This window comes from Pan troglodytes, chromosome X, assembly GCF_028858775.2.
Source record: "Pan troglodytes isolate AG18354 chromosome X, NHGRI_mPanTro3-v2.0_pri, whole genome shotgun sequence".
NCBI classification, from domain to species: domain Eukaryota; kingdom Metazoa; phylum Chordata; class Mammalia; order Primates; family Hominidae; genus Pan; species Pan troglodytes.
In genome coordinates, this window is record NC_072421.2 from 53,684,335 (window position 1) to 53,710,570 (window position 26,236).

Consider the following 26,236-nt stretch of genomic DNA (forward strand, 5'->3'; position numbering starts at 1 on the left):
CAATCACCTCGGATCTGGGCTGCCACCATGAACTAACATGGCTCTCTCTCTACATCTAAGTGTTTCCTCTTTGTTAAATGCTATTATATCACTACTTGCCAAAGAAGTCTCAAAAACAAACAGTGTAAACCACTGAAGATGCCAGTCACAAAGGTACATACTATAGAATGCTATTTCTAAACCTGTAAATAAATAAATAAATAAATAAATAAAACATCATCTGACTATCCTGTGAGAAATAAGCTTTCTCAAACTACACTTGATCTACTGGCAGCATTTCTCAATCCAGGTATCATATATGAAACACAGAACATGGTGAATGATCATTTTATTCTCCAAATAATGGTACATAACTAGCACCACCTTAGATGCACAAGAGAGAAGTCTCTTTGCTACATTAATAATGGATACCTTAGGGCATTAGGGCTTACTTCTCTAGTGAAAACCTAAGTGAGAAAGTCTGCCTGGACACAGATATGTATATCCCCCACTCCCAGCTGGTTAAAAACAGACTGTTCTACTAGGAATGCTGTCAGTGAAAATGGCAGAATGGGGAACCCCATAAGCCCACACCTTCACAAAAACAGTGAATAAACTGTCGGAATTCAAGTCTATCAGAACTCTAAAAAATAATCAGAAGTTTAAAACAACTAGGGAAGTTTAAGGCAATGAGACAAGAATCTGTAAAGTACAAGGTTCGACATTCATTAAGATGTTTAACAGACGGCCAGGTGCGGTGGCTCATGCCTGTAATCCCAGCACTCAGCCAGTGGGAGCCCGAGGCGGGCGGATCACCTGAGGTCAGGAGTTCGACACCAGCTTGCCCAACATGGTGAAACCCCGTCTCTACTAAAAATACAAAATTAGCCAGGCATGTGGTGCATGCCTGTGGTCCCAGCTACTAGGGAGGCTGAGGTGGGAGGATGGCCTGAACCCGGGAGGCAGAGGTTGCAGTGAGCTGAAATTGCACCACTGCACTCCAGCCTGGGCAACAGAGCGAGACCCCAAAAAAGGTAACAAACACCTGGTGCTAAATATGGCCAAATAGTCACGTATTAAAGATATTCACTGTAGCATTATTTACCACAGAAAAATACTGGAAATTACCTAAGTAAGAAGAAAACTGTGAAGTAAATTGAGATAACCATAGATGGCACAATTGACAGTACCTAAAATATTCACATACAGAAGGTATAAAATCATACTGTAATGGAATCAATTTCTTCTTTCATGGCATTAGTCTCATTCTTGAAAATATCTTGCCACTTCAAGCAGCATACAACCATGCAGTTATACTTTCTTTCAATGCTTGTATAACTTCATGTTTTTAACATTTCAGCTTTTTGTTACATCTTAATTTTACTTTGATGAGGTAGAATCTACCTTAATTGCCTCCCAAAGAGTAAGCCAGTTTTTACAACACCATCTTATTTGAATAATCCATTCTTTTTCTGCTAATCTGAAATGCCATCTTAACCATAAATTCGATTCTTACACATTGGATCTGCTTCTGGAACCTACTGATTGGTCAATTCCACTCTTAATTACCACACTATTTAAATTACTATAGCTTTATAAAATGGTTTAATACCTAATAAGTACTTCATTACATTTTCAATATTTTCTTGGCTCTTCCCAGGACATCTAGTGAAGACGAAGACACATGCAATTTGCTGAAAACCATAAAGTAAGGATGAGGGTATAAAGGCTTGATGCTACAGAGAACAGACAGGTAAGTCAAACCAAAAGTCTGAATCTGCAAGGCAGAATAAGCTTGAAAGGCTGTGTATCTACACAATTATTTTCCTTTTGTTTCTTCTGTTATTCCAACTAATTGTTTCAGAATACTTTTATTAGTGTCACCACAAAATCCTTCTTGCCAACTTTTGCAACCTGATAAAAAACAAGCACCTTTAATTAGAAAGTTTTGGTAAGCTGAGATCCTTAAAAAACCCTGCCAACTCAAACGTGACTCATGAAAGTCTGTGGTGTTGTTATATTTACGAACTAGTAACATTATATGAAATATAAAGAAATGTTTCTTGTGAAGAAATATTCATCAGATAAAGACTAAGAAAATATACCAAAATGAGTAGATACACAATTATGATAAATTTTGTTGCATACATAAAACACCAAGCACCTATTTTTATCAGGAAGACAAGTTTGTTTCGCTGCCAACAAAATCAACATATTAAATGTTAAGATTCTAGGGTACTTTTTAGTCAGTACTATTCAGAATAACACTAGTTCTTTGCCCTTATTATTATTAATTTATTATCTATTTATCTTGCTTTCTCAAGTACTAAGTAAGCTTGTTTTTATTTAAAAAAACGAACATGACCATGCTCAAAGAATCCCCAAATGCCTAAGACAGGAAGAACAGATATTATTCTTCACATTTTAGCAGAAGCAAAGAGCCCAGGGCCTTTGTCCAAAAATAATGGTGAAACCCCATCTCTACTAAAAATACAAAAAAATTAGCCGGGCATGGTGACGGGCGCCTGTAGTCCCAGCTATACTTGGGAGGCTGAGACAGGAGAATGGCATGAACCCAGGAGGTGGAGCTGGCAGTGAGCCAAGATCGCGCCACTGCACTCCAGACTGGGGGACAGAGCGAGACTCCGTCTCAAAAAAACAAAAAACAAAAAAAAAAATACATAAGTAACTTCTGAGCCTCACAGTATTCACCTATCTGGTAGTGTTACTGTAACATCCTAGCCCTTAAGTAGATATCCCATAAATAACTATATTCATTATGCCACAGAGGCATATACAACACTACCTCACACTAGACAGGATTTGCTAAATATTCAGACATCAGGAAAAAGGCTTGATGCCCTCTAAGATGGAATTATAAGAATTTGATAAAAGTTTGTAACTTAATAAAATAGACTAGGCCAGTGGTTCTCCGTGGACCAGCAGGTTAGTATTAATATTACCTGGGAACTTTATAGCAATGCAAATTCTGAGGCCCACTCCAAGCCTAATGAATCAGCAACTCAGGAGTTAGGTGGGATGGAGGTGAGGAAGACTAATATATTTTTTAATAAAGTGATTCTGATGCATGCTCAAGTTTACTAGACCTAGAGTATACCAGACCTTCACAAAAGCCAGCCAACTGGCTTTCAACTGATTCAACAAGTCTTTCTGGAGAATTTTCCCTACATCTGTAGTTAACTAATCACTGTTCACATTCACAATTAGCCCACATCACTGGGTTGACCTAGTCATTAAAAACTACTATGAGGAAAGACACCATATCCAAAGTCACTTTTCATAAAGACCAAAACACGATATTCAATCTTTTATATAAAAGCATTGACTGAACCATTTTTGAAAACATCACATACAAAACACAATAAACAAAGACAATATACATGAAGATTAGGGGAAAAAATACTTTTAAGATGACAAAGGACTAACATCTCCAATATGGTTTTACAGAGTAGGAAAAAGTAACCAAATGGAAAAATGGACAAAAGATAAAACTTTTCACAAGAACAAATCCTAATGGCCAAGCATAAAGATGCTCAAAATCATTACTGATCAGTGAAGTGCCAATAAAGTCACATTGAGATTTCTGGGACTCTATCTTATGATCTCCATATCATCTCTTATAATATCATATTAAATGTATCAGTAACTAAATTCATATATAAGATTGCTTAATGTAGCATCATTCATAACAAATATAAGTATGCATCAATAGGGAACTTGAGTAAAATATGGTACATCCAAAGCATGGAATACTATGCAGCCATCAAAAGAACCCTATAGTTATACAGGGGACTTTAAAGTGATTTTTGAACAAGGTTTGAAATAAGAAAACAAGGATGTAAGGTATCCTGCATTTGTAACTGAAGGACAAAAACACCCTCAACAGTCAATATAATATGAAGATAATATATAGAGAAGAATACATTTGAGGTTACGGGGAGGTGAACCAAGAGGGAAAAGGCTGTACTGAAAATAATCATGTGACAATATGCATGCACTTATAAAATAATGCGTGTGTAACATTTTAAAAGAAAGCAAATACAAAAGAATGGCATGTAGTTTCTCTGGTTGACATCCATCTACAAATGACAGCTGTTTATTAAGTACTTCCAACATGATGGCATTAACCCTACAGGTTTTATTTATGACTTCCTTTACTCTGATCCTAAAAAAACTATGAGGTAGATATTGTAACCCCCAATTTACAGACACAGAAACAGGTTAATATTTGTTGGCAAAAGTAGGTTTCACATCCAAATCCAGGTTCTTATACACATGCAAGTGAATGTGTTTGTTGCAAAGGAAGTTGCCTGAAAAGACTGAAAAGACATGAACCAAGATTTCTATGAGCATTGTTAAAGAAGCCCACAAGGACAGGCAGTGGCTCACGCCTGTAATCCCAGCACTTTGGGAGGCCAAGGCAAGTGGATCGCCTGAGCTCAGGAGTTGGAGACCAGCGTGGGCAACATGGCGAAACCCCATCTCTACAAAAAATATAAAAAATTAGCCAGGTGTGGTGGTGCATGCCTGTAGTCTCAGCTACTAGGGAGGCTGAGGTGGGAGGATCAATTGAGCCTGGGAAGCTGAGGATGCAGTGAGCCGATATCGTGCAACTGCACTCCAGCCTGGGTAATGGAGTGAGACTCTGTCTCAAAAAAAATAAATACATAAATAAAAGAAGCCCACATGAACAAGTCAAGTTTTTAGAGCAATTTTACATTTTAGAGAAACATGAAATTTTTAAATTTTAATGAGGGGTATTAGTATTGGAGATACCATTACTAAATACCTAATTATCTCTAAACCTCAAAAACCTGTAAAAATCTTTTATCTCTAAACCTCAAAAACCTGTAAAAATCTTTTATTGCAAAGCACCAAACACATCAATCTATTACCAAAGGCTGCAATGTACTGCACCTGTCAAGATTCCAAATTCTCCAGGACTAGAAATTAACCTCCAATCTACAATCTCTTTAGATCAATTCAGAGCAAAAAGTAGCAAGCCTCTCAAAGGTAAAAAGTGTCGAAAATGCAAAGGGACAAAAAAGCAATCATTTAAGCAGTCCTTTCTGTGGTAAAATCATCCAAAGGAAGAAAACAACTGGATCTGAATTACCTAAAAAACAAAACAAAGAAACATACCCCTGATACTTTATATATGTGAGCCACTTATACCAAAAACAGTTTGCATTTTAACTTCTACTTAAATTGTCAGAACATTTAATTAAAGTATGAAATATTAGTGTGTTTATATCAGCCTAAAAGTAGGGTGATGTGAATTCTGTCAGATGCTATTGTGGTCCTATACAAATAACCAAATTAACATGATCAAAGCTGTATTTTTAATGACTTCTAGGTCTGTTAACTTTCTTAGCAAAGTCTTCTTTATCAAAGATCTTAAAAGTCACCTGTATTTACCACTAAATACGTTCCTAGGATTTATGTCAAGTGTGAAGAAAAGTTCTAAACACATTTACCCCTCAAAACAGCCTACTGTCCCACTGTTCTAAGCAACATAAGGTATACTCTTTCATTTTGCAGATGTACTGTCTATTCCTGTGCCAACTGCAAGACTTGGCTTAATCATAAAAAGCCTTATGATAAAAACTTGGCTTTATAATAAAACCACTATAGCTTTATGATATTATCTGATACAGCAACTCACCCTGATTCATTATCAGTGTTTTCTCATTTACTTCTGTGTCTCAGTTGATGCTATTAACAGACTTCCACTTAATCAATTTGACTGACTGATTTAAATGAGAAAGGGAATTATTTCACAAAAACTAAGTCGAATATTTTGCAAAATATTCATCTAAAAGGCAAGATGCTAAAATAAAAAGTGTCAAATTATGAAGAGATTCAGGGGTAAACTCTAAAAAATTTAGAATCCTGTATGCAGGTTCCTTTTCTTCAATCGGTGCAACACCATAAAGTAATCACAGATTACAGTTGTAGTTTATGTCAGAAAACAGACTGCTTCTTACTAAGTCTTATGGCCCCACATAAGATGGGAAAGGGAATTATTTTAGTTTTTAAAAAATCATATGTATCAATCACTTTTTAAACATTTCCTGCTTTAACAAGATTTTTAAAATAATTAAACTACCAATCATTGGTCCTAATTTCATTAAAGGGCTTCTACTACATTAAGTCTTCCCATTTAAAAAATGTTACTTGTCTCTATTTAGACCATTTTTTAAATCTGTAAGTAAAGGTTTAGTGTTGGTCTAACAGATCTTAAATACTGCTGGTAAGATTTATTTTCCCTTATCCATAGGGATACATTCCAAGACCCCTAGTGGATATCCGAAAATACAGGTAGTGGCAAACCCTATATAATACACCCACACACACACACATTTTTTCCCTATACATACATACTGATGATAAAGTTTAATATATACTATAATACAAGTTATGTGAATGTGGCTTCTCTCTTAATATATCTTATTGTATTATACTGCAAGTAACTGAAACCATGGCAATCGAAACCTCGGATAAGGGGAGACTACTGTACTTGTTCATATAACTGTCCCATTATTGCCCATTCAGATTCCCTTCTATCAAAGGTATAACTTTTGATGTCTGCTAATTTTTCTTCCTTGAAACTATATGTTGCATTGTGTACATCTTTTTAAGTTTCAGAAATGGTACTGAGCAATGAAAATTGTTGCTTTTACTTTTTTATGCACTAACCACTATGTTTAGAAGCCATCAATGTTGCTGTATTATTTGGTCCACTGTTTCTAACTGCTACATACTCCATAGTGTGCATGTGCCACATTTTACTTATTTGAGTATCTACTAATGATGGATACCAAGGTTGCTTCCAACTCCTCACTACCACAAATGATGATGCAATACTCTGACAGAGATCATGTTTATGGAAATGATGCGATCTCACCTTTCAAATATATACACATGAGAACCAGTCTACACTCCTATGAACAATGTATGAGGGTTCCCATAGCTTCACATACCTGCCAGGACTTACCATTATATAGTTTTCTAATTTCTGCAAATCTGATGCTTACAAAGCTGTACCTTGTTTTATTTTTATTTCTCTAATTACTGAGTATGGGCATCTACTCACATGAATTTCCTGTTCTATAAATTGCCTATCCATATCCTTTGCTCATCCTTGTTGATCTGGAAGAGTTCCTTGGATATTCTACATTAGCAGTCCCTTTTCAGTTTTAAAACATTGTTAAACATTTTTAATCTACCATGGGTCTGTTAACTTCTGTTGTACAAAGTGCTGCCTAATTTTGTACGCAGACCAGCTGCTTGCTATTACACCAATTGTTTGCAAGTTTTATTGGTCCATGACAAAATGAGGTTGTACCAGAATGTTATTTAACTACATTGGTAACTATACTATTTAGTACAACTGACATTTTTCTTGATGAAGGAAGCAGTGTGTTGATTTATATTCTAGTGTAAGGGCCTAAGGAGTAGCCTGGAGCTATGTGTTTTTTGTTGGGAAGTATATTTTTAAATACAATATTCAAAATTTTACTTTTAGGTTTATGCCATGGGGATTTTAAGAATTCTTTCCCCACCATTGTTATTACAACATAACCTCCTACATTAACTGCTCTTAAATTTACAGTTTTAGCCAATATGACTTATTTTACAGACAGAATATTTGCTTATACTGTGAATGGGGTCTTTTCACCAATCATTTTCTTTTTTTTTTTTTTTTTTGAGATAGAGTCTTGCTCTTGTCACACAGCCTGGAATGCAGTGGCACAATCTAGGCTCACTGCAGCTTTCGCCTCCCGGGTTCAAGCGATTCTCCTGCCTTACCGTCCTGAGTAGCTAGGATTACAAGTGCCCACCACCACGTCCAGCTAATTTTTGTATTGTTTTAGTAGAGATGGGGTTTCACCATGTTGGCCGGGCTGGTCTCAAACTCCTGACCTCAGGTGATCCGCCTGCCTCGGCCCCCCAAAGTGCTGGGATTACAGGCGTGAGCCACCACGCCTGGCCTCACCAATCATTTTCTAATTGGTTGCTATTAATACATGGAAGAGCTATCTGTTTCTGTATATTGATCTCTTGGCTACCTCACTGTGCTTTTACTAGTTATAATAATTTTACATTATCTCCCCAAGAAACAAAGAGACTCATCACCTACATACAAATAGTAACAAATATTCTCTTTTCTTTTTTAGAGACAAGAGTCTCGGTCTCACTCTCTTGCCCAGGCTAGAATGCAGTAGCACGATCCTGGCTCATTGCAGCCTTCACCTCCCAGGCTCAAGTGATCCTCTTAACTCAGCCTCCCAAGTAACTGGGACCACAGGGGTGTGCCACCACACCTGGCGGATTTTTGTACTTTTTGCAGAGATGGGATTTCGCCATGTTGCCCAGGCTGGTCTCAAACTCCTGGGCTCAAGCGATTTGCCTGCCTCAGCCTCCCCAAGTGCCAGTAATAACAGGCATAAGCCATCATGCCCAGCCCAAATTTTTTCTTTTAATATGTATTCTTCGCTTCTTTCTTTTCTGTTGGTTAGCATCTGTACTACAAATGTAAATGACAGAAGTTAATGTCTGACATTTTTGTGTGACTTTTGAATTCAATGGAAATGCCTCAGCTCCCCCATTATGACTTCTGGTAGGTAACTCTAGTTTTCTTAAAGTTTATATGAAGCTTTTGTTAATGAGATAAATTTTATCGAGTGCTTTGGAAGCATCTATTGAGTAATAGTTCCTTTTTCCTTTTAACTGTGGACTTGGGAATCCAATGTTAAACCTCCTTGTGGTTTTTAACAGTAAGAGGAAATATTTACAGTATCTTAAGAAAACAGGTCACATGCATGGATACATGTGTTTCCAAATGCAAGAAAAAAATGCTCCAACTTTAAGGGAGGTCTCATAGGGATGAATTATAGGTGATTGACATTTTGTCTACATTTTCCTAGAATTTTCAGAATACAAGTTATATTTATAATTATACAAAACTAATTTATAAGTAATCATGGCACCTGAATTAGCCTGAAAACTTGAATTACTTTGAGGTAAGCATTAAATATACTTTTAAAAAGCCAGCCATAACACTTGTCTTCTAAGAAAGCTTTCCAACAGTGGGTTACCTCTCAAAGCTAAGTATGTATTAAGAAGTTGCCTCTGGGAACACTGGGCAATAGTTTGGTAGAGCTGAACTTTTATATGAGAGCTTTTGGCTTCAATTACAATCACTACGACTTACTGATCACAGCACTGAGTACCCCACAATTGATTTCATTCTAAATCAACCCTGAAGTAGATATGTTAAATTCCCAGAAGAGGAAACCAGTATCGGCGCTAGTAAGCAGGGCCAGGACTCAAATCTAGATCTTATTATTGCATTATACTTCCTTCTCACACAGAATTGAATCTAATTTTGAACTTTCCTTTCAGAAGTGAAATTGCCACTTTTGAACAGAGAGATTTTCTTTGGTGAGCAGAGATTAAAGAATTCCTTCAAAATTACTTAATAACTGAGAATACTTAGGTTTTAAAAGAGGGCACCAATAGTTCTAACTCAATTAGGCCAGTGAAGTTAACTTAGGGATTCTAATATATTTTAACACTCCAAGAAACACCTGTTGAAAGGAACCATATGCTCCAATTTTTGCACCCCTCCAACTCTTCACCCAAGACTCACCTCTGCCAAATGTTGTAGCCGAGTTAGCAGCGGGGTCCTCTTGTCAGATCCCAGACGAGTGATGTAGTTTGATCTTTTGCTAAATACATATAGGAGATTAAGGACTGCCAGCACCACTTGCATATCAGAGGAAGCCAATAAAGTTGTCAAATGCTAAAGGGACAAAAAAGGGCAAAGCTCAAGGTATCAGGCACAACTGGCCTTGAAAACAAAACAAAATGTACTTGTCAACATTTACAAAGCTATCAAGAAGTTTAGTCACAACAATACAAAAAATATATAAGTATTTGTACTCGGGAGGCTGAGGCAGGAGAATGGTGTGAACCCGGGAGGCGGAGCTTGCAGTGAGCCGAGATCACGCCACTGTACTCCAGCCTGGGCAACAGAGGGAGACTCTGTCTCAAAAAAAGAAAAAAAAAAAAAAATATATATATATATATGTATTTGATAATCTACAACATGCAACCTTATCCCCAAGGAGCTTATAATCTGGCAGTTAGCTATAAAGTGCAATAAAAGTAAAAAACGTAAATAGTGGTTCAAAATTGCGCAGGTTTTCCCACAGGAAGGAAAAGAGACAAATACACATGTGGGACTCAAGAAGAACATTAAGTCTCTAACTGGACTAAAAGTATTGTGAAAGAAAGATATTTTATGTTCTCTTCTGTATCCTTTATGACAAACATAAAATTGAAATTAATTAAAACAGGGTCCTTCATACAGAAGCTAAAGATATCGATAACAGCTCGTGGCAATTATATAATATATAACTGTTACAGTACAGTATATGCTCATAAGGAACCTGAGTGACTACTCTGGATTTTGTTGTTGTTGTTGTTTGGAGACGGGGTCTCTCTGTTGCCCAGGCTGGAGTGCAAAGGTATGATCATAGCTCCCTGCAGCCTTGACCTCCTGGGTTCAAGCAATCCTCTCACCGAAGTCTCCCGAGTAGCTAGGACTACAGGCATGCACCACCACGCCCCGCTAATTTTTGTATTTTTTGTAGCGATGGGGTCTCACTATGTTGCCCAGACTGGTCTTGAACCCCTGGGCTCAAGTGATCTTCCCGCCTCAACCTCCCAAAGTGTCAGGATTACAGACATGAGCCACTGCACCTGGCCTTACTTTGGCTTTTAAATACAATTAAAATTCACCAATACATTGAAGCACTTGGTCAGAATTAAAATCAGTATGTAATATAGCTAGAAATGAACCAAGGCATTTCCAGTTGCCAATTATACCGAAGGTCATGGACTTCCATGGGCAGCGTATCTATTTCATCTTCAACAGACTGCCTATTTACCTCCCACTTAAAGCTCTGTATGTTAGGCCTTTAGTTCAGTTATCCCACTTCTTTTCCTAAGCCATTTTCTTTTAAGTTGTTTGTTCTGATTGTTTCTCTACTGAAGACGTAGGAAAACACACCTAAAATTAACAGGGCACCTAACTAATGATGATAAAAAGTCTAAAGTTGGGCTTCTATAAAAAGAAAATAATTTCTTCTTACAGTGATTTTTAACCAATTAAAAAGCTCACTGATTGCTGCACCTACCTTACTCTTCAAGGACACAAAGGATGCTATGAATATATATTTTGGGATGGGTGTGGCAGAGTACAGAGAGACTTTAAAGCAGCACACTAACACTTAAGAGGAGTAGTAAGTACATTAATGTGATGAGAAAATCAAACTATTTCTAGGAATTTAAAAGTAATGTGGGGCTGCTCTAACAACCTAGGGCAAAAATCAATTCATGCAAATTTCCTTAAATACTTTAATACATATATAACATTTCTCATTCATTTCTTGAATCTTGAAAAGGCAAAGCAAAGGTGATAGTACAGAATCTTCCCATCAACCCTATGAAGGATAGTATCTATATCCAAGAAACATTCTACTATTATCTTTGACAATGAAAAACCCAGAGCTCCACAATGAAAAGGAAAGAAGCAATAGAAATAGCAATTTCCTTATTTCTGGATGTACACAATTCTAGTTAAGAACAGGGTACACAGGCTTTAACCTCCCCTACCTCTATGGAACTGTACAGATGCCGGGAAAAGCTGTACTCAATGAGCAAGGCTGTGAAGTTCAACACCGCCAAGAGAAGCATTTTCAGTTGCTCTCTTTCTGGCCTATCACATACGAGCATCCATGACATATTCTCCACTGTCTGTCCAGCATCTGCCAGTATTCCATCGAAGCGGTCCAACAGGTCCACCCAGTGATATAACTCGCACTGGAGAGGGGAGGAAAAAGAGGATGTAAGAATAAGGTAGAAGCGCCGCATGGGTGCTTTCTAACTGAGCTTTGTTACAAGAGATTGCTGAGCATGACACCTAGACAAGTTCACGTCCCACCCTTGCCCATATGAGAAAGATCATACTCTGAGCTAAAAGTGCTGTAGTTCATTGTCATACCCATCTAGATATATGTGCTAACACCAATAGACACCATAAAACCCCTAGAGCTAGGTCTTTAGATGGAGAACTCCGGTTACATTCTAAGATCTACGAAGACAAGAGAACTATCCTTGCCAGAATCCATTTTATCAGAAAAATTCATTTTTAGAGTTATCTAATAAAAATTCTTCTAAACTAAAAATCCAGAAATTATCTCAAACTTATATTGTCAAACCACAGGAATTCTGTGATTGAGATTCTTAAGCATCACCTGTGAAATCAATTCTCCATCCTCAGCCAGCAAAATTTTCCTTGCCACTGGTTTAAAGCTGTGTTAGGCACATGGCACATGCTAGATGCTTATTAATTGCTGAATGAGGCTATCCCATTGTGGTTTCTTATTCCATATCAGAGCATACAAAATGATGTATTAGTATGGTGAGTCCTGTCTTTTGGGAGCTTGACTTCACATACCTTTCCAATGTTCCATGTTTTGATCTGCTGCAGTTCCAAGAGAAGTTGCTCATCATTACAAACTTTGAGTTTGTCTATTAAGGCTCTGCAGTCTGCAGGCTGAGAAAAGAAAAGTATTCACAAAAGATGTTTTGGAATGAGGGAGTTGCAAATAAGGAGAATCAGAAAAGGAACCCTTAAGCTCACACAGCAATTTTCCTTTTGCTAGGATTTACTACTTAAGAAAACGAGATGTGCCAGACAATCTCTTGGGATTAAAATGGAAACCTCATGAGAAAATGCTTTTATTCCCCAACAATCCACCTGGGCTTCAAAAAAAAACAAAAAACAAAAAACAAAAAACAAAACAAAAACCCACCTTGGATTTGGATAAAGGTAGATGCAGACAAACTATTTGGAAAGGTACTGACAACAAAAACAATAATAAGTTAAACATCTAAAAAAAAAAAAAAAACAAGGAATCTATACCATGGTCTGAAAGTTAACCAGAATGCCTGGTAGGTTATATTGAATCAGAGACTGAAAAGTCCTAGTGAATTCACAATTAAAGGTGAAGATTAGCACTAGCTATATTTTTCTGTTACATAAAATCCTTCACTTGTAAGATGGTAAAGAGCTTCCGAACTTCGTAAAACTAGGACTCCATTCTTTCTTGGGGTTCCTATTTCCGTACATTTCTGCTCTCTTCTACTGATGAATGGGTCCATTTGTCAGGTAACAAGGAGTGGATTGAGCATTTATAGACAAGTTTCTGAAAGTGGAAGGAGGGAAAGGGATAGGGGCTGGGAGAGAGAAGCCTTCCGTTAATGAATGGCAGCTGGGAGAAGTGATTATTACACTTGTTCTTTAACTCCATAAAGGCAGTACAGCATCCTGGGAATGGATCAGAGGTCTGGAACCAAACAAGTCTGGATTCACTTTTTAACTTCATGTTTACTAAGCTGTTTGATCATGAGCAAGTCTAACCTCTAAGCCACAGCTCTCTTATCAGAAAAACAGACCTAATAGCTACCTCACAAATATGAAACTCAAACGTCTGCCACATACATAAAATACTTATCTCCCATTACAGGAGCTTAAATATTCAGAGACAGCATACTATTAAAAAGAGTATGACCCTTGGAATCAGGTAGCTGGTAAGCTACCTCTTTGAATCTCAGCATCCTCTTCTGCAAAATAAACTAACACGTACCTATATATCCAGCAATGCTGTCGTGAGATTCAAACTGGGAGAAACGTATTTTCGGCATCTGAAACAACATGGAACCTAACAGGGGTTTCTTTAAGCTAAGTCCAAACCTTTTCTCCCTCTAAGCGTTATTAAGATCTACCTCAAATGTTCATGGTAATTAAATATATGTAAAATCCTTGGCACAAAATCCTTCCATAAACCAGGCCTGCACTTTTTCCTCTTCTCCTCTAAGATGTAAGTTGAGGGAGAGGCAGTGAAGCAGCAGAAGTAGATAACATGGAAATTTGAACCACCTGCTTATGCAGTTCACTTGTGCCTGCTGGACCTACTTGGGTCCAGCATCAAATGTGTTACTTCTATTTCTAATGGGATGCAGCTGTACAAATCCAATTTTACGATGTGTAGGTAAGATGCAGTTCATGATGAACATTTGGATCCTGTAATAATTTGGTATGTCCCATAACCAGGCATTCAGTCTTTACCAAGGCCCAGTAGCAAGCCGGAAGCTGCTTTTGTGAATGTAGAATAGCTGGTGGCAGAGGACAGCACAGCCAAAAATCTAGGGGTCTTACTTGTAATTCTATTGGGGCTTGCCAAAAGCACAACATGGCATCTTTAGCTGACACCTAAGTCAGTCACCTGGGTCTACTAGGTCATAATGTCCAAGTGATAGGGCAACTTATATCATAGCCTGGACCTTTTGCAGAGTCTTTTCTAGATCCAAACCTTACTAACACTTTAGTGGTTCCCCACTAAATGTGTTAGAGGTTATCCAGTAAATAGGTCAAAATAGCATGCCTAAATGTGACCAACCAATATGTTGGCTCCAAAATCCAAACGCATCACACATTGTTCCTCTTTCTTCACAGTGTGTGGTACAAGGTACAGCAACTTCCCTCTCACTTTAGAAGGGATATCCCAATATTTCCCAAACCCTGGGGCCACTAGAAACTTTCCTAATGTGAAAAGGCCCTCAAGCTTCCACAAGGTTTGTTTCTGACTCTCTGGCACAAATATGTCTGAGGCATCTAAGGTGTGCTTGTGTTTTCTGCTCACAAGATCCAGTTAGCATAATGGCATCAATTTAATGTACAAGTACTATGGTCTCTGTTTTATCAGACTATCAAGGTCTCTTGCATTTTGCAGGAGAAAGCAGCAAGCACAACGTTAAGATATAAGAAAGTATTTGCCAGTTCGATAGCTGAATAACAATTGCCAGGGTTTACAGTGATTTATTTCAATAGATACCAAATCTGGGGAAAAAATCCTTTGCACAGCTACTGATACACAAAGTGATCAATAAAAGCCTTTCATAATAGTACCTAGCATTGACCACAGTATGGGAAATGGGGGCAATCTTGTATGCTGCTCAAGGAAAATAGACAACTCAAGTCTTAAAAATGTCCATAACCAGTGACATAAAAATTCCACTTCTAGGAGTTTATGCTAAGTAACTTGCTAGTAACTAGGAAATAAGAGCCAGAAATCAGTATATGACTCCAAGAGCAACCCCTTACAATCCACTAGGTTAAAAATTTTAATTTGCTTTTCTCCAATTACCCGCAAAGTTGAATCTTGCTGGACGTTTACTGGGTTTGTTCTTTTCTTAAATGCCCTATGCCCATTTTGTCATTGGGATATTCATTTCTCCTGATTTAGCTACTGAAAATATTAACTACACTGGGTTACAAATATTTTCCCCAGCTTGTCATGTGTCTTCCCCCTCCCCCACCCCACCTGAGCTTATTAAGGGGTAAATGGTATACAAAAAAACTGCACGTAATTCATGCATACAACTGGGTGAGTTTGGATGTATGTATACACTCACGTTGCCATCACCACAATCCAGGTAATAAACATATCCATCACCTCCAAGTTTCCTTGTGTCCCTACGTGTGTGTGCATGAATGTGTGTGGTAAGAATACTTAACATGAGATCTACCCTCGTAACAAATTTTTAAGTAGAGTAGTCCCTCTGTATCCGCTGGGGATTGATTCTAGGACCCCCATGAATACCAAAATCTATGCTGCTCATCCTTTGTATAAAATGGCAATGGTATTTGTATATAACCTATACACATCCTCCTATATACTTTAAACCATCTCTAGTATTACAATACTGAATTCAATGTAAATAGCTGTTACACTGCATTGCTTCAAAATTTCTATTTTTACTTTTGTATTGTTCTTTTTTATTGTTTTTTCCCCCAAATATTTACTATCCAGTTGGTTCCATCTGCAAATGTGGAACCCACACACGGAGGGCAGACTATACTCAATACCTGACTGTTAACTATAGGCACTATGTTGTTCTACAGCAGATCTCTGGAACGAACTTACCTGGTATAATTTTATACCCACTGAGCAACAACTCCCCCTTCTCTCTCCCACCATTTCCTGGTAACTATCATTCTACTGCCTACTTTTACACCTTTGACTATTTTAGATGCCTCATATAAGAGGATTCATGCACTATTTGTCCCTCTGCGGCTGACTTATTTCACTTTGCCTAATGTCTTCCAGGGATTAATTTCCAAAATATATAAGGAACTCCTGCAACTCAATAGCAAAAAATCCCAAATAACACAATTTAAAAACGGGCAAGGGTCTTGAATAGACATTTATCCAGATGTCTATTTACATACAAATAGTTTTAAAATATATAAAAAGGTGCTCCCTATCAAGGAAATCAAGGGAATGCAAATCAAAACCACAATGAGATATTACTTCACACCTATTAGGATGGCTATTGTCATGTCTTTTTAATTTTGGATACAGTATTTAACATTTCCATTATGGTTTTTTTCCTTTGTTTTAATGCTTGGAAAGACCATGCCCACTTAAGACAAAGTAAACATTCACCTACATGTTCTACTTCTCCTATAGCTTATTTCTTTTAAAAACATTTGACTTTTGGTTTATCTAAAATTTATCGCAATATAATAGTCCCACATGCTCTACAAGATAATCATTCTAGCATGGTTTCCTAATACCGTCCCTTCTTTCCAATTTATAATCCCTCTATTACCATATATCTAGTTCTTATATACACTAGGATCACTTTTCTAGGTCTTCTATTCTCGTAGCAGTAGATTCTTACATTGGTTCCACTTTAAATTTTTAAATTATAGTTTCTTAAGCAAGTTTTCTTTTTGTCCTTCAGTAAAAGACATTCAAGTACACAGTTGTCAAAACTTCTAGATGCCAAAACACATCAAAAACAAAATCAAAAGCAAATGAAGATATTTCCAACAGATATGAAAATGAGTACGTTCAATATATATGGCATTCAGTAAGAGAAACACTGATATTCCAATGTCAGATACAAAATGAACGGCACAAGAAGATAACTGATATAGAACAGTGAAATACTTTCTTCCCCACTTATGAAATTAACAAAAATTTAAAAGACAATCTGTAATACTGACAAGGGTATATGAAGAAAGTGCTGCTCATACTCATTAGTACAATGCTAAATGAAAAGGGCAGGATAATTGTGTGTGCACATGTAATAATTTTTTAAAAGACTGGAAGAAGCCTGGGCAACAAGGCAAGATCCTGTCTCTACACAAAATAAAAAATTAGCCAGGCATGGTGGCATGCACCTATGGTCCCAGCTACTCAGGAAGCTGAGGTGGGAGCATCGCTTGAGCTGGGAGGTCAAGGCTGTAGTGAGCTGTGATCGTGCCACTGCACTCCAGCCTGTGTGACAGAGCAAAACCCTGTCTCAAAACAAACAAACAAACAAAAAAAACTGGAAGAAATGCAGCAAAATGTTATTGTTATCTTTTGGTGATACTTGCCAGGTACTTTTACATTTTTTGAAAACCAAGTGGCTTGTATTTACGATATGAACTAACTTACGTGCCAGATACTATGCTAAGCAATTGCCTCACATCAAGAAGGAAAAAATTTTCAGCCCCATTTTGTAGCTGTGGAAACCAGGCAAGTTAATAACCTCTCAGCCACAAAAGTCTGGTAAGATACAAACCTAGGTCTAATTCCAAAGCTTCTGCTCTTTGAACTAAGCACAAGGGGTCAACAGGACTATCACAATGCAATACCACTTCCTTAACCTTAGAAAGCAGTTCAAGCTAGCTGGTGGAATATTACTAGATTAAAGCTGGGATTTCTACTGTCGACAAAGGGTTAATTGATATGACCACCCAATACACAAGTTAAGCTGAATTGTGTGATTAAGAATCAGTAATAAAGACAGCTAAAACACTGGCCTTAACAAAAAAACTAGTAAGAAAGATGTTACCACTTTCATTTTCTAAAAAACAAAATTGCAAGATCCCAGAAGTACATTAAAAATCTGAACCCATATCTGCTCTTTCCATTATACCACACATCCTTTCTGCATAGGAAGGAATTGCACAGCAGCCTGAGAGCTGACTTCAGGCACACACAGCTACGAAGAACTAACTGATCAGTGTTCACTTTCCACTGGTCTCTTGGCTATCCATTTTTTTGATCCAGGGAAGTTCAAAAGAAAATCTTACTGTTTCTAGACAAGTTGTTGTTTTACTGCCTTTTGTATATATGGGTGATGAGATTTGAAGAGCATGGATGAACTGTTCACAAATATTTTTTTATTTTTTAATGAAGAAAAAATAAGCAAAGTAAACTTTTGGATACTTACAGCCTCAGTAGGTGTCTTCTTCAGTTTAGTCCTGTCTACTTTCATGATTTCAATTTTCAGCTTTACGATCTGAAAAAAGAAAATCCCAAAAGAAGTGAGAACTTAAAGCTACAATCTTGAGCTCTACAAGCTTGGACATAGACAATACAGAATGAAGAGCAATGCAAAATGCTTAAAGTAAAAACACTGGAGTTATGATGCTATGCCAACTCAGAGGCACAGCTATCGGGTAGAGAGAGGTAAAGAATCTCTCCAGATCAAACTGGCCCACATCCCTATGTTGCACAAGACTGAAACCAAATCAGGCCAAAATGAAAAAATTTTTTTTTCTTTTACAAGCATCTCAAACTCTTAATTGAAAATAAGAGTGTACAATGTTTGCAACACATCTCAGGATGGAAAAACTCACCATAGCCCTGCAGTTTCCTGATAACTTCCATTTCTAGGAATTAATCCAAAGAAAGTCGTAAAGATGTACACAAATATTTAACCACAAGAATCCATACTGCAGGACCATGTATAATAGTAAAAGACTGAAGAAGACCTACTGTTCCATCACAAGGCTAAAAAAAAGATCAAATGTCCAAAATACGACTGGTTTAAAATGGAATATCACACAACTGTTAAAAATATTGCAAACAACTATGTAATACACAAAGATGTTCATGATGAAATAAAAAGATTACAACACAGAACATACGGTATAAAACTTATGTCTAAAGAAAACAGCTTAGAGGTGCTAGGCATCAGAATATTAATTCATTGTTAACCAAAAGGATTAAGTATGACTGTTTTACCTATGCACCTTTTACTGTTCCTACCAATAAGAGCAAAGGCAAAACAACACTTTTTTCAACTAGAAAATGAAGTATAAGGATCACAACAAAAATATTCTGAGCACAGAAAGCAATCATTTTATTAAGCCATGTAATTTGGAAGGCTCAAAAGCAGACAACAGCCTGATCAGATCCACTGTATAATCCCTAGATCTTTGATGGCAGACAAGTCCTCCAAAGCACAAGAAGAAATAAGTTTCTCCTGTTAGCAACTAAGACACATGCACAGAGGTAGAAGTGGGTTGCAGGCTCTTCACACACAAAAGATTCTGCTATTAACAATGTATTTAACTCAGTGGCAGTCACTAGAAATCAATGTTCCTCCCCCAAGAAGGCTGCCATAATATAAAGCTGACCAATTACAGTATAAATTTTAGGCAGCTTTTTGCCTAGATTTAGTCCAATATACTCAGTACTATGGAAATAGCGTGTATTTGCCTGTATGACCTGTATCCATTCAATCAGCAGGCATTCAAGGAAGAGTTTGTGAAAAATTCAGAATACGTTCTAAAACATTTCTGCAGAGACCATTCCTTAAGAAGAAAAAATGTTTTCTATGGTTGATATTTAGGGTGTGTAATTCCAGATTACTTGTTAAAAAGTTATCTCAGTATCAATACAAAATGAACAAAATGCCTGATGCCAGCAACCTCAAAATATCTCAAATGAAGCCAACAGGATTCTGGCAACAATCCTGTCCATGTGGTGGAAACTATAAGCTGAGCTATTTGTACGCTTACTCTCAAGGCTTTTTTCCTCCCCTTTTCTCACAAACGTCTTACGCAAGTGGCTGTCACACTATTGTCGCTTCAGTCATTTGCAGGGAGGCTATTAAACTGCCCCTGCTGCAAGACGTAGCAGCCAGCCTCAATACAACTCAAATAACTGATGCTTTCCCTCTAAGATTAGGAACAAGGCAAAGATGTCTGTTATCATGACTTTTATTCAACATACTGCTGAAAGTTCTAGCCAATATAATACAGTAAGAAAAAGAAATAACAGGCACACAGATAAGAAAAGAAAAAATTAAAACGGTCCCTATTTGCAGATGTCAAAGGATCATCCACATAGAAAACCCAAGAAATCTATTTTAAAAGCCTCCCAGAGGATGGGCGCAGTGGCTCACTGCACTCCAGCCTGGGCAACAGAGCGAGACTCCATCTTAAAAAAACAAAGGCCAGGCAGGCGCGGTGGCTCACACCTGTAATCCCAGCACTTTGGGAGGCTGAGGCGGGCGGATCATGAGGTCAGGAGATGGAGACCATCCTGGCTAACACGGTAAAACCCCGTCTCTACTAAAAATACAAAAAAAGTAGCCGGGCGTGGAAGGACAAGCCTGTAATCCCAGCTACTTGGGAGGCTGAGGCAGAAGAATTGCTTGAAACTAGGAGGCGGAGGTTGCAGTGAGCCTAGATTGCACCGTTGCACTCCAGCCTGGCGACAGAGCGAGACTCCATCTCAAAATAAAAAAAAAAAAAAAAAAAAAATTAGCCAGGCGTGGTGGCGAGCACCTGTAGTCCCAGCTACTCAGGAGGCTGAGGCAGGAGAATGGCATGAACCCGGGAGGCAGAGCTTGCAGTGAGCCGAGATAGTGCCACTGCACTCCAGCCTGGGCGACAGAGCGAGACTCCAGTCTCAAAAAAAAAAAAAAAAAAAAAAAAAAAAAAAAAAAATCAAAGCTCTAAATACATGGAGAGATCTAAGACTCTAGTAAAGATGTCAAATCTCCTAAAATTGTTATATAGGTTTAATATAATTCCTATTCAAATCCCAGCAAGATTTTTTTTGTAAATAAGCTGAGATTATTCTAAAGTGTATATGTTGTACAAGAACAACAATGGCTGAAACAATTTTGGAAAAAAATAAAAGACGGAGGAATTGAATTACCCTACCCACTTTTAAGACTTACTATATAGCTACAGACATCAAGTAGTACTGATATATATACAAATATCAATAGAGCAGAATAGAGAACCCAGAAATAGACTCATACAAATATGCCCAACTGATTTTTGACAAAGGTTAAAAAAAAAAACAATTCAGTCAAGGAAAGATAGTTTTATCAACACATGGTGCCAGAGAAAGCAGACATGCACAGGCAAAAAAGATGAACTTCGACCTAAGCCTCACACTTTATATAAAAAATTAACTCAAAATGAATCACTTAAATATAGAACAATAAAATTTACTAGGAGAAAATATTTGCAAACCATATATAGTATCTAAAATACATAAAGAACTCTCAAAATTCAACAGTGAAAAGTCAAACAATCTCAGTAAACTAGGAATAGAGAACTTCTTCAAATTGATTAAAATATCTACAAAAAAAGCTACAACTAATATCTTAATGGTCAGGAACTAGGAGCATTCCCCCTTAAATAATCACAAACAAAAAAGGCCAGGCGCAGTGGCTCATGCCTGTAATCCCAACACTTTGGGAGGCCTAGGTGGGCAGATCATTTGAGGTAAGGAGTTCAAGGCCAGCCTGGCCAACATGGCAAAATCCCTTAATCCCAGCTACTCAGGAGGCTGAGGCAGGAGAATTGCTTGAATCCAGGAGGCAGAGATCGCAGTGAGCTGAGATCGCGCCACCGCATTCCAGCCTGGGCGACAGAGTGAGACTCCGTCTCAAAAAAGAAAAAGATGTCCTCTCTTACCACTGCTTTCCAACACTGTATTGAAAGTCCTAGCTAAAGCAGTAAAGGAAATAAAAATTATAAAGATTGGGAAGGAAGATACAGAACTGTCTTTTTGTCAGAGATGACATGATCATACATGCAGAAAATCTGAAATAAGGAAAAACACCCTGGAGCTAACAAGCAATTGCACCAAGTTTGCAGGATATAAGGTTAATATACAAAAGTCAATTGCTGGCCAGGCGCGGTGGCTCAGGTCTGCAATCCCAGCACTTTGGGAGGCTGAGGCGGGCGGATCACAAGGTCAGGAGATCGAGACCATCCTGGCTAACACGGTGAAACCCCGTCTCTACTAAAAACACAAAAAATTAGCCAGGCGTGGTGGCGGGCGCCTGTAGTCCCAACTACTCGGGAGGCTGAGGCAGGAGAATGGCATGAGCCTGGGAGGCTGAGCTTGCAGTGAGCCAAGATGGCGCCACTGCACTCCAGCCTGGGGCGACAAAGCAAGACTCCGTCTCAAAAAAAAAAAAAAAAAAAAAAAAAGTCAATTGCTTTCCTATATACCAGCAACGAACAAGCAGAATTTGAAATCAAAAACATTTATATTAGCACCCCAAAACTGAAAAACTTAGATATAAATCTAACAAAATATGTATAAGGTCTATACAAGGAAGACTATAAAATTCTGATGAAAGAAATCAAAGAACAATTAAATGGAGAGATATTCCAAGTCCATGGATAGGAAGATTCAATACTGCCAAAATGTTAAGTCATTTCCAACTCCACAGATTCAATTCAACTCCAATTAAAATTTCAACAAGTTATATGAATACTGACAGACTGATTCTAAAATTTATATGAAGAGGCAAAAGATCCACGATAGCCAACACAATATCAAAGGAGAAGAACAAAGTCAGAAGACCTACATTACCCAAAATCAAGTCTTATCATAAGACAACAGTAAGTAAGAGTATTGTACCGGTAAAAGAATGAACAAATCAATGGAACAGAATTAGGGAGCCCAGAAGTAGAACCACATAAATATTGTCAACTGATGATCTTTGACAAAGAAGCAAAGTCAATATAATGGACAAAAGATAGTCTTTTCAACAAATGGTGCTGGAACAACTCGATACATACATGCGGAAAAAAAAAAAATCTAAACCGAAATTACATGTTTCACAAAAATTAAGTCAAAATGGATCACAGACCTAAATGTAAAATATTCTGCTCTGTAAAAGACACTGTCAAAAGAATAAGTAGACAAGCCAGACTGACAGAAAATATTTGCAAAAGACATACAAAGGACTGTTACCCAAGATACACAAAGAACTCTTAAAACTCAACAGTAAGAAAACAAGCTGATTTAAAAATGGGCCAGTGGGCCAAAGACCTTAACATACACCTCACCACAGACAGACAGATGGCAAATAAACATATGAAAAGATACTCCACATCATACGGCATCATGGAAATGCAAATTAAAACCATGATGATATATCACTACGGCCAAAACCCAGAACACTGACAACACCAAATGCTTGTGAGGATGTGGAGCAAGTGGAACATTCATTCACTGCTGGTGGGAATGCAAAATAGTACAGCCACTTTGGAAGTCAGTTCAGCAATTTCTTACAAAACTACTCTTACCACATGACCCAGCAATCAATACTCCCTGGTATTTACCCAAAGGAGTTGAAAACTTATGTCCACACAAAAACCTGCACATGGATGTTTATAGTACCTTCATTCACTATTGTCAAAACTTGGAAGAAACCACAATGTCCTTTGGTAGGTGAATGGATAAACTGTGGTACATCCAGACAATGGAGTATTATTCAGTACTAAAAAGAAACGAGCTATCAAGCCATGAACAAACATGGAGGAAACCTAAATGCATATTAGTAAGTGAAAGAAATCAGTACAAAAAGGCTACATACTGTATGATTCCAACCACATGACATTCTAGAAAAGAAAAAACTATAGAGACAGTAAAAAGATCAGTGGTTGAGGAGGGTTAGTGGGGAGGGAAGAATGAAGAGGTGGAGCGCAGAGGATTTTTTGGCCAGTGAAACTACTCTGTATGATACTACAATGGTGGACACATGTTATTATGTGTCTAAACCCCAAAAGTATACACCATGGGTAAACCCTAATGTTAACTATGGCCTTTGAGTGATAATGATGTATCAATGTAGATTAATCAATTGTAACAAGTGTACCACTCTAGTGGGAGATGTTGATAACAAGGGAGGCTATGCCTGTGTGGAGGCAGGCAGTATATGGGAAATTTCTGTACCTTCTGCTCGATTTTGCTGGGAATGTAAAACTACTCTAAAAATAAAGTCTATTTTAAAAAAACAATCCTCCAAAACAAGAGCACAGAGTAACTTATGCACTGAAATAAGCAAATCACAACCATTTTACTTTTTTAATGCAGATGAGTCACTGATGAATCTTCAAACAAATAAGCAACTTGCTCTAACTAATGCTGTTTTGACCTAGTGTACTATACTAGTCAAGTGTCTGTAACTACAGAAAGACTGGATAATTAATGCAGCCAAGTAATTTACTGGAGAGTATCTGATAGCTCACAGAACTGACAGAAGGCTAGAGCTCCACGTGCAGAAAACTAAGAGGAACCAAGGAAGCTAGGGAGCCTGGAACTACAGCCAGACCCCCCACGGAAACAGCTTAGCTTGGGGTACTTCTGCTGCCAACACAAGACTCTGGATGCCTAGAAACTATGCTGGTGGCATAATTCTAAATCATCTCAGGTTATTTGCATGAGTGGCGCTAGACTCTAAGTCCCAAGTGTAAGCATTTGATGCACCCAATAAAATAACAGAGCCAATATGAATGCACACACACAAATGTTCCCATAACAAGTGCCATCCTACCTTGGTGTCTATAATTCTACTGCAAGAAACATTTGTAGTTTAAAAAACCAAGACATCACTGTCCATGAGACATCAACTTTAAAAATTTAGAAGTTGTTGTGTTCTCATATTTCTAAAACTGGTTTCAACGGTGGGAGGGGGGAACGTTAGTATACTGAGTGTCCATTACAAGCCAGACAATACTGAGACTGGAGTTCCCCAAAGTGTGTTAGAATGTCTTGCTCTATAAAGGGAGACAAGAATCCTGTAATTTGGGAAATGTTATAGACAGAATTTCTCTTCCACTAGGGCAGTCACATAGCTAATTGACATTATTAATGGCTCTAAGACATCTTAGGTAAAGGAGGCTTACTAGCGCACAGAACCATTTTCTCAAGTGGCATCTACTCAAAGTCCAATTGAAGTATTCCAAAGAATACAGTTTGAGACATGCTACCTAGGGAATTCATATGATATTTTTTCATACAGTCCTCACCACTCAAGTCAAGTTTTGCCTCTATTTACAGATAGAAAACTGAAGTAAGAGAGAAAAAAAGTACCTTTCTTGGTCAGTAAATGTTAGCACCAAGATCTAAATCCAGGTCTGACTACCAAGTCCATGCTTTAATAACATGCGATTCACCTTTTTTTTTTTTTTTTTTTTTTTTTGAGATGGAGTCTTGCTCTGTCGCCCAGGCTGGAGTGCAGTGGCGCAATCTCGGCTCACTGCAAGCTCCGCCTCCCGGGTTCACGCCATTCTCCTGCCTCAGCCTCCCGAGTAGCTGGGACTACAGGCGCCCGCCACCACACCCAGCTAATTTTTTGTATTTTTAGTAGAGACAGAGTTTCACTGTGTTAGCCAGGATGGTCTCGATCTCCTGACGTTGTGATCCGCCCGCCTCGGCTTCCCAAAGTGCTGGGATTACAGGCGTGAGCCACGGCACCCAGCCTCACCTTTTTTTAAAACCAGTTTTATTACTACAAAATATTGGCAGATAAGAATAAAAATTTGTGACAGATTCTTCTAGACTGCTGAATCCTATTTGTTTGAAAAAATTACTCCAAGAGAGGAAACTAGGGCCCAAGATGAGAAGCTGAGATGCTGTAATTTCACTAATGAAAGGAACAGTAACTGGGGAATGAGTTCTACCTCTTAGAAGTTAATCAGGTGAAAACCCTATTACATTAAAAAAAAAAATCCTTCAATAAAAATAAGTTAGTTTGAAACAAATTCCTAGAAATGGCCTACTGCCTTTGTTGGGTCAGAACCAGAACTCAAGGCACCAAGCAATCTCTATATATAATAAACATTTCTTCCTAAACTTAGGTTAGAAAGATAGCCAACTTCAAAGAAAACAAGTGAATTACTATGAATCACCATCCGTATCTATTACCATTACTTCAATACTTTCATCTAATATTTTTTTTCACTTCCTTATTCCCCCAACCTTTCCTTACACCCCTGAGGTTTGAATCTTGGTTTTGTACAGTTTACCTGCAGAACAAGTGTATACAACTA

The 26,236-nt window shown here is 37.8% G+C and overlaps 1 protein-coding gene across 15 annotated transcripts in view; it reads right to left on the bottom strand.

Annotated features, from left to right (window-relative positions):
• Positions 1-26,236, bottom strand: part of HUWE1 (HECT, UBA and WWE domain containing E3 ubiquitin protein ligase 1) — a 150,586-nt gene that overhangs the window by 99,730 nt on the left and 24,620 nt on the right. For all 15 annotated transcript variants that reach the window (XR_010154904.1, XR_010154903.1, XM_016942964.3 and 12 more), the window contains 4 exons: positions 18,367-18,435; positions 12,530-12,628; positions 11,686-11,892; positions 9,656-9,808 (listed from right to left, as the gene is read on the bottom strand). Coding sequence is in view for 13 of the 15 variants with exons in the window: in XM_016942964.3 (XP_016798453.1) it covers positions 9,656-9,808; positions 11,686-11,892; positions 12,530-12,628; positions 18,367-18,411 (504 nt within the window). In the remaining 2 variants the exon portion in view is untranslated. The remainder of the gene's footprint in view (positions 1-9,655; positions 9,809-11,685; positions 11,893-12,529; positions 12,629-18,366; positions 18,436-26,236) is intronic.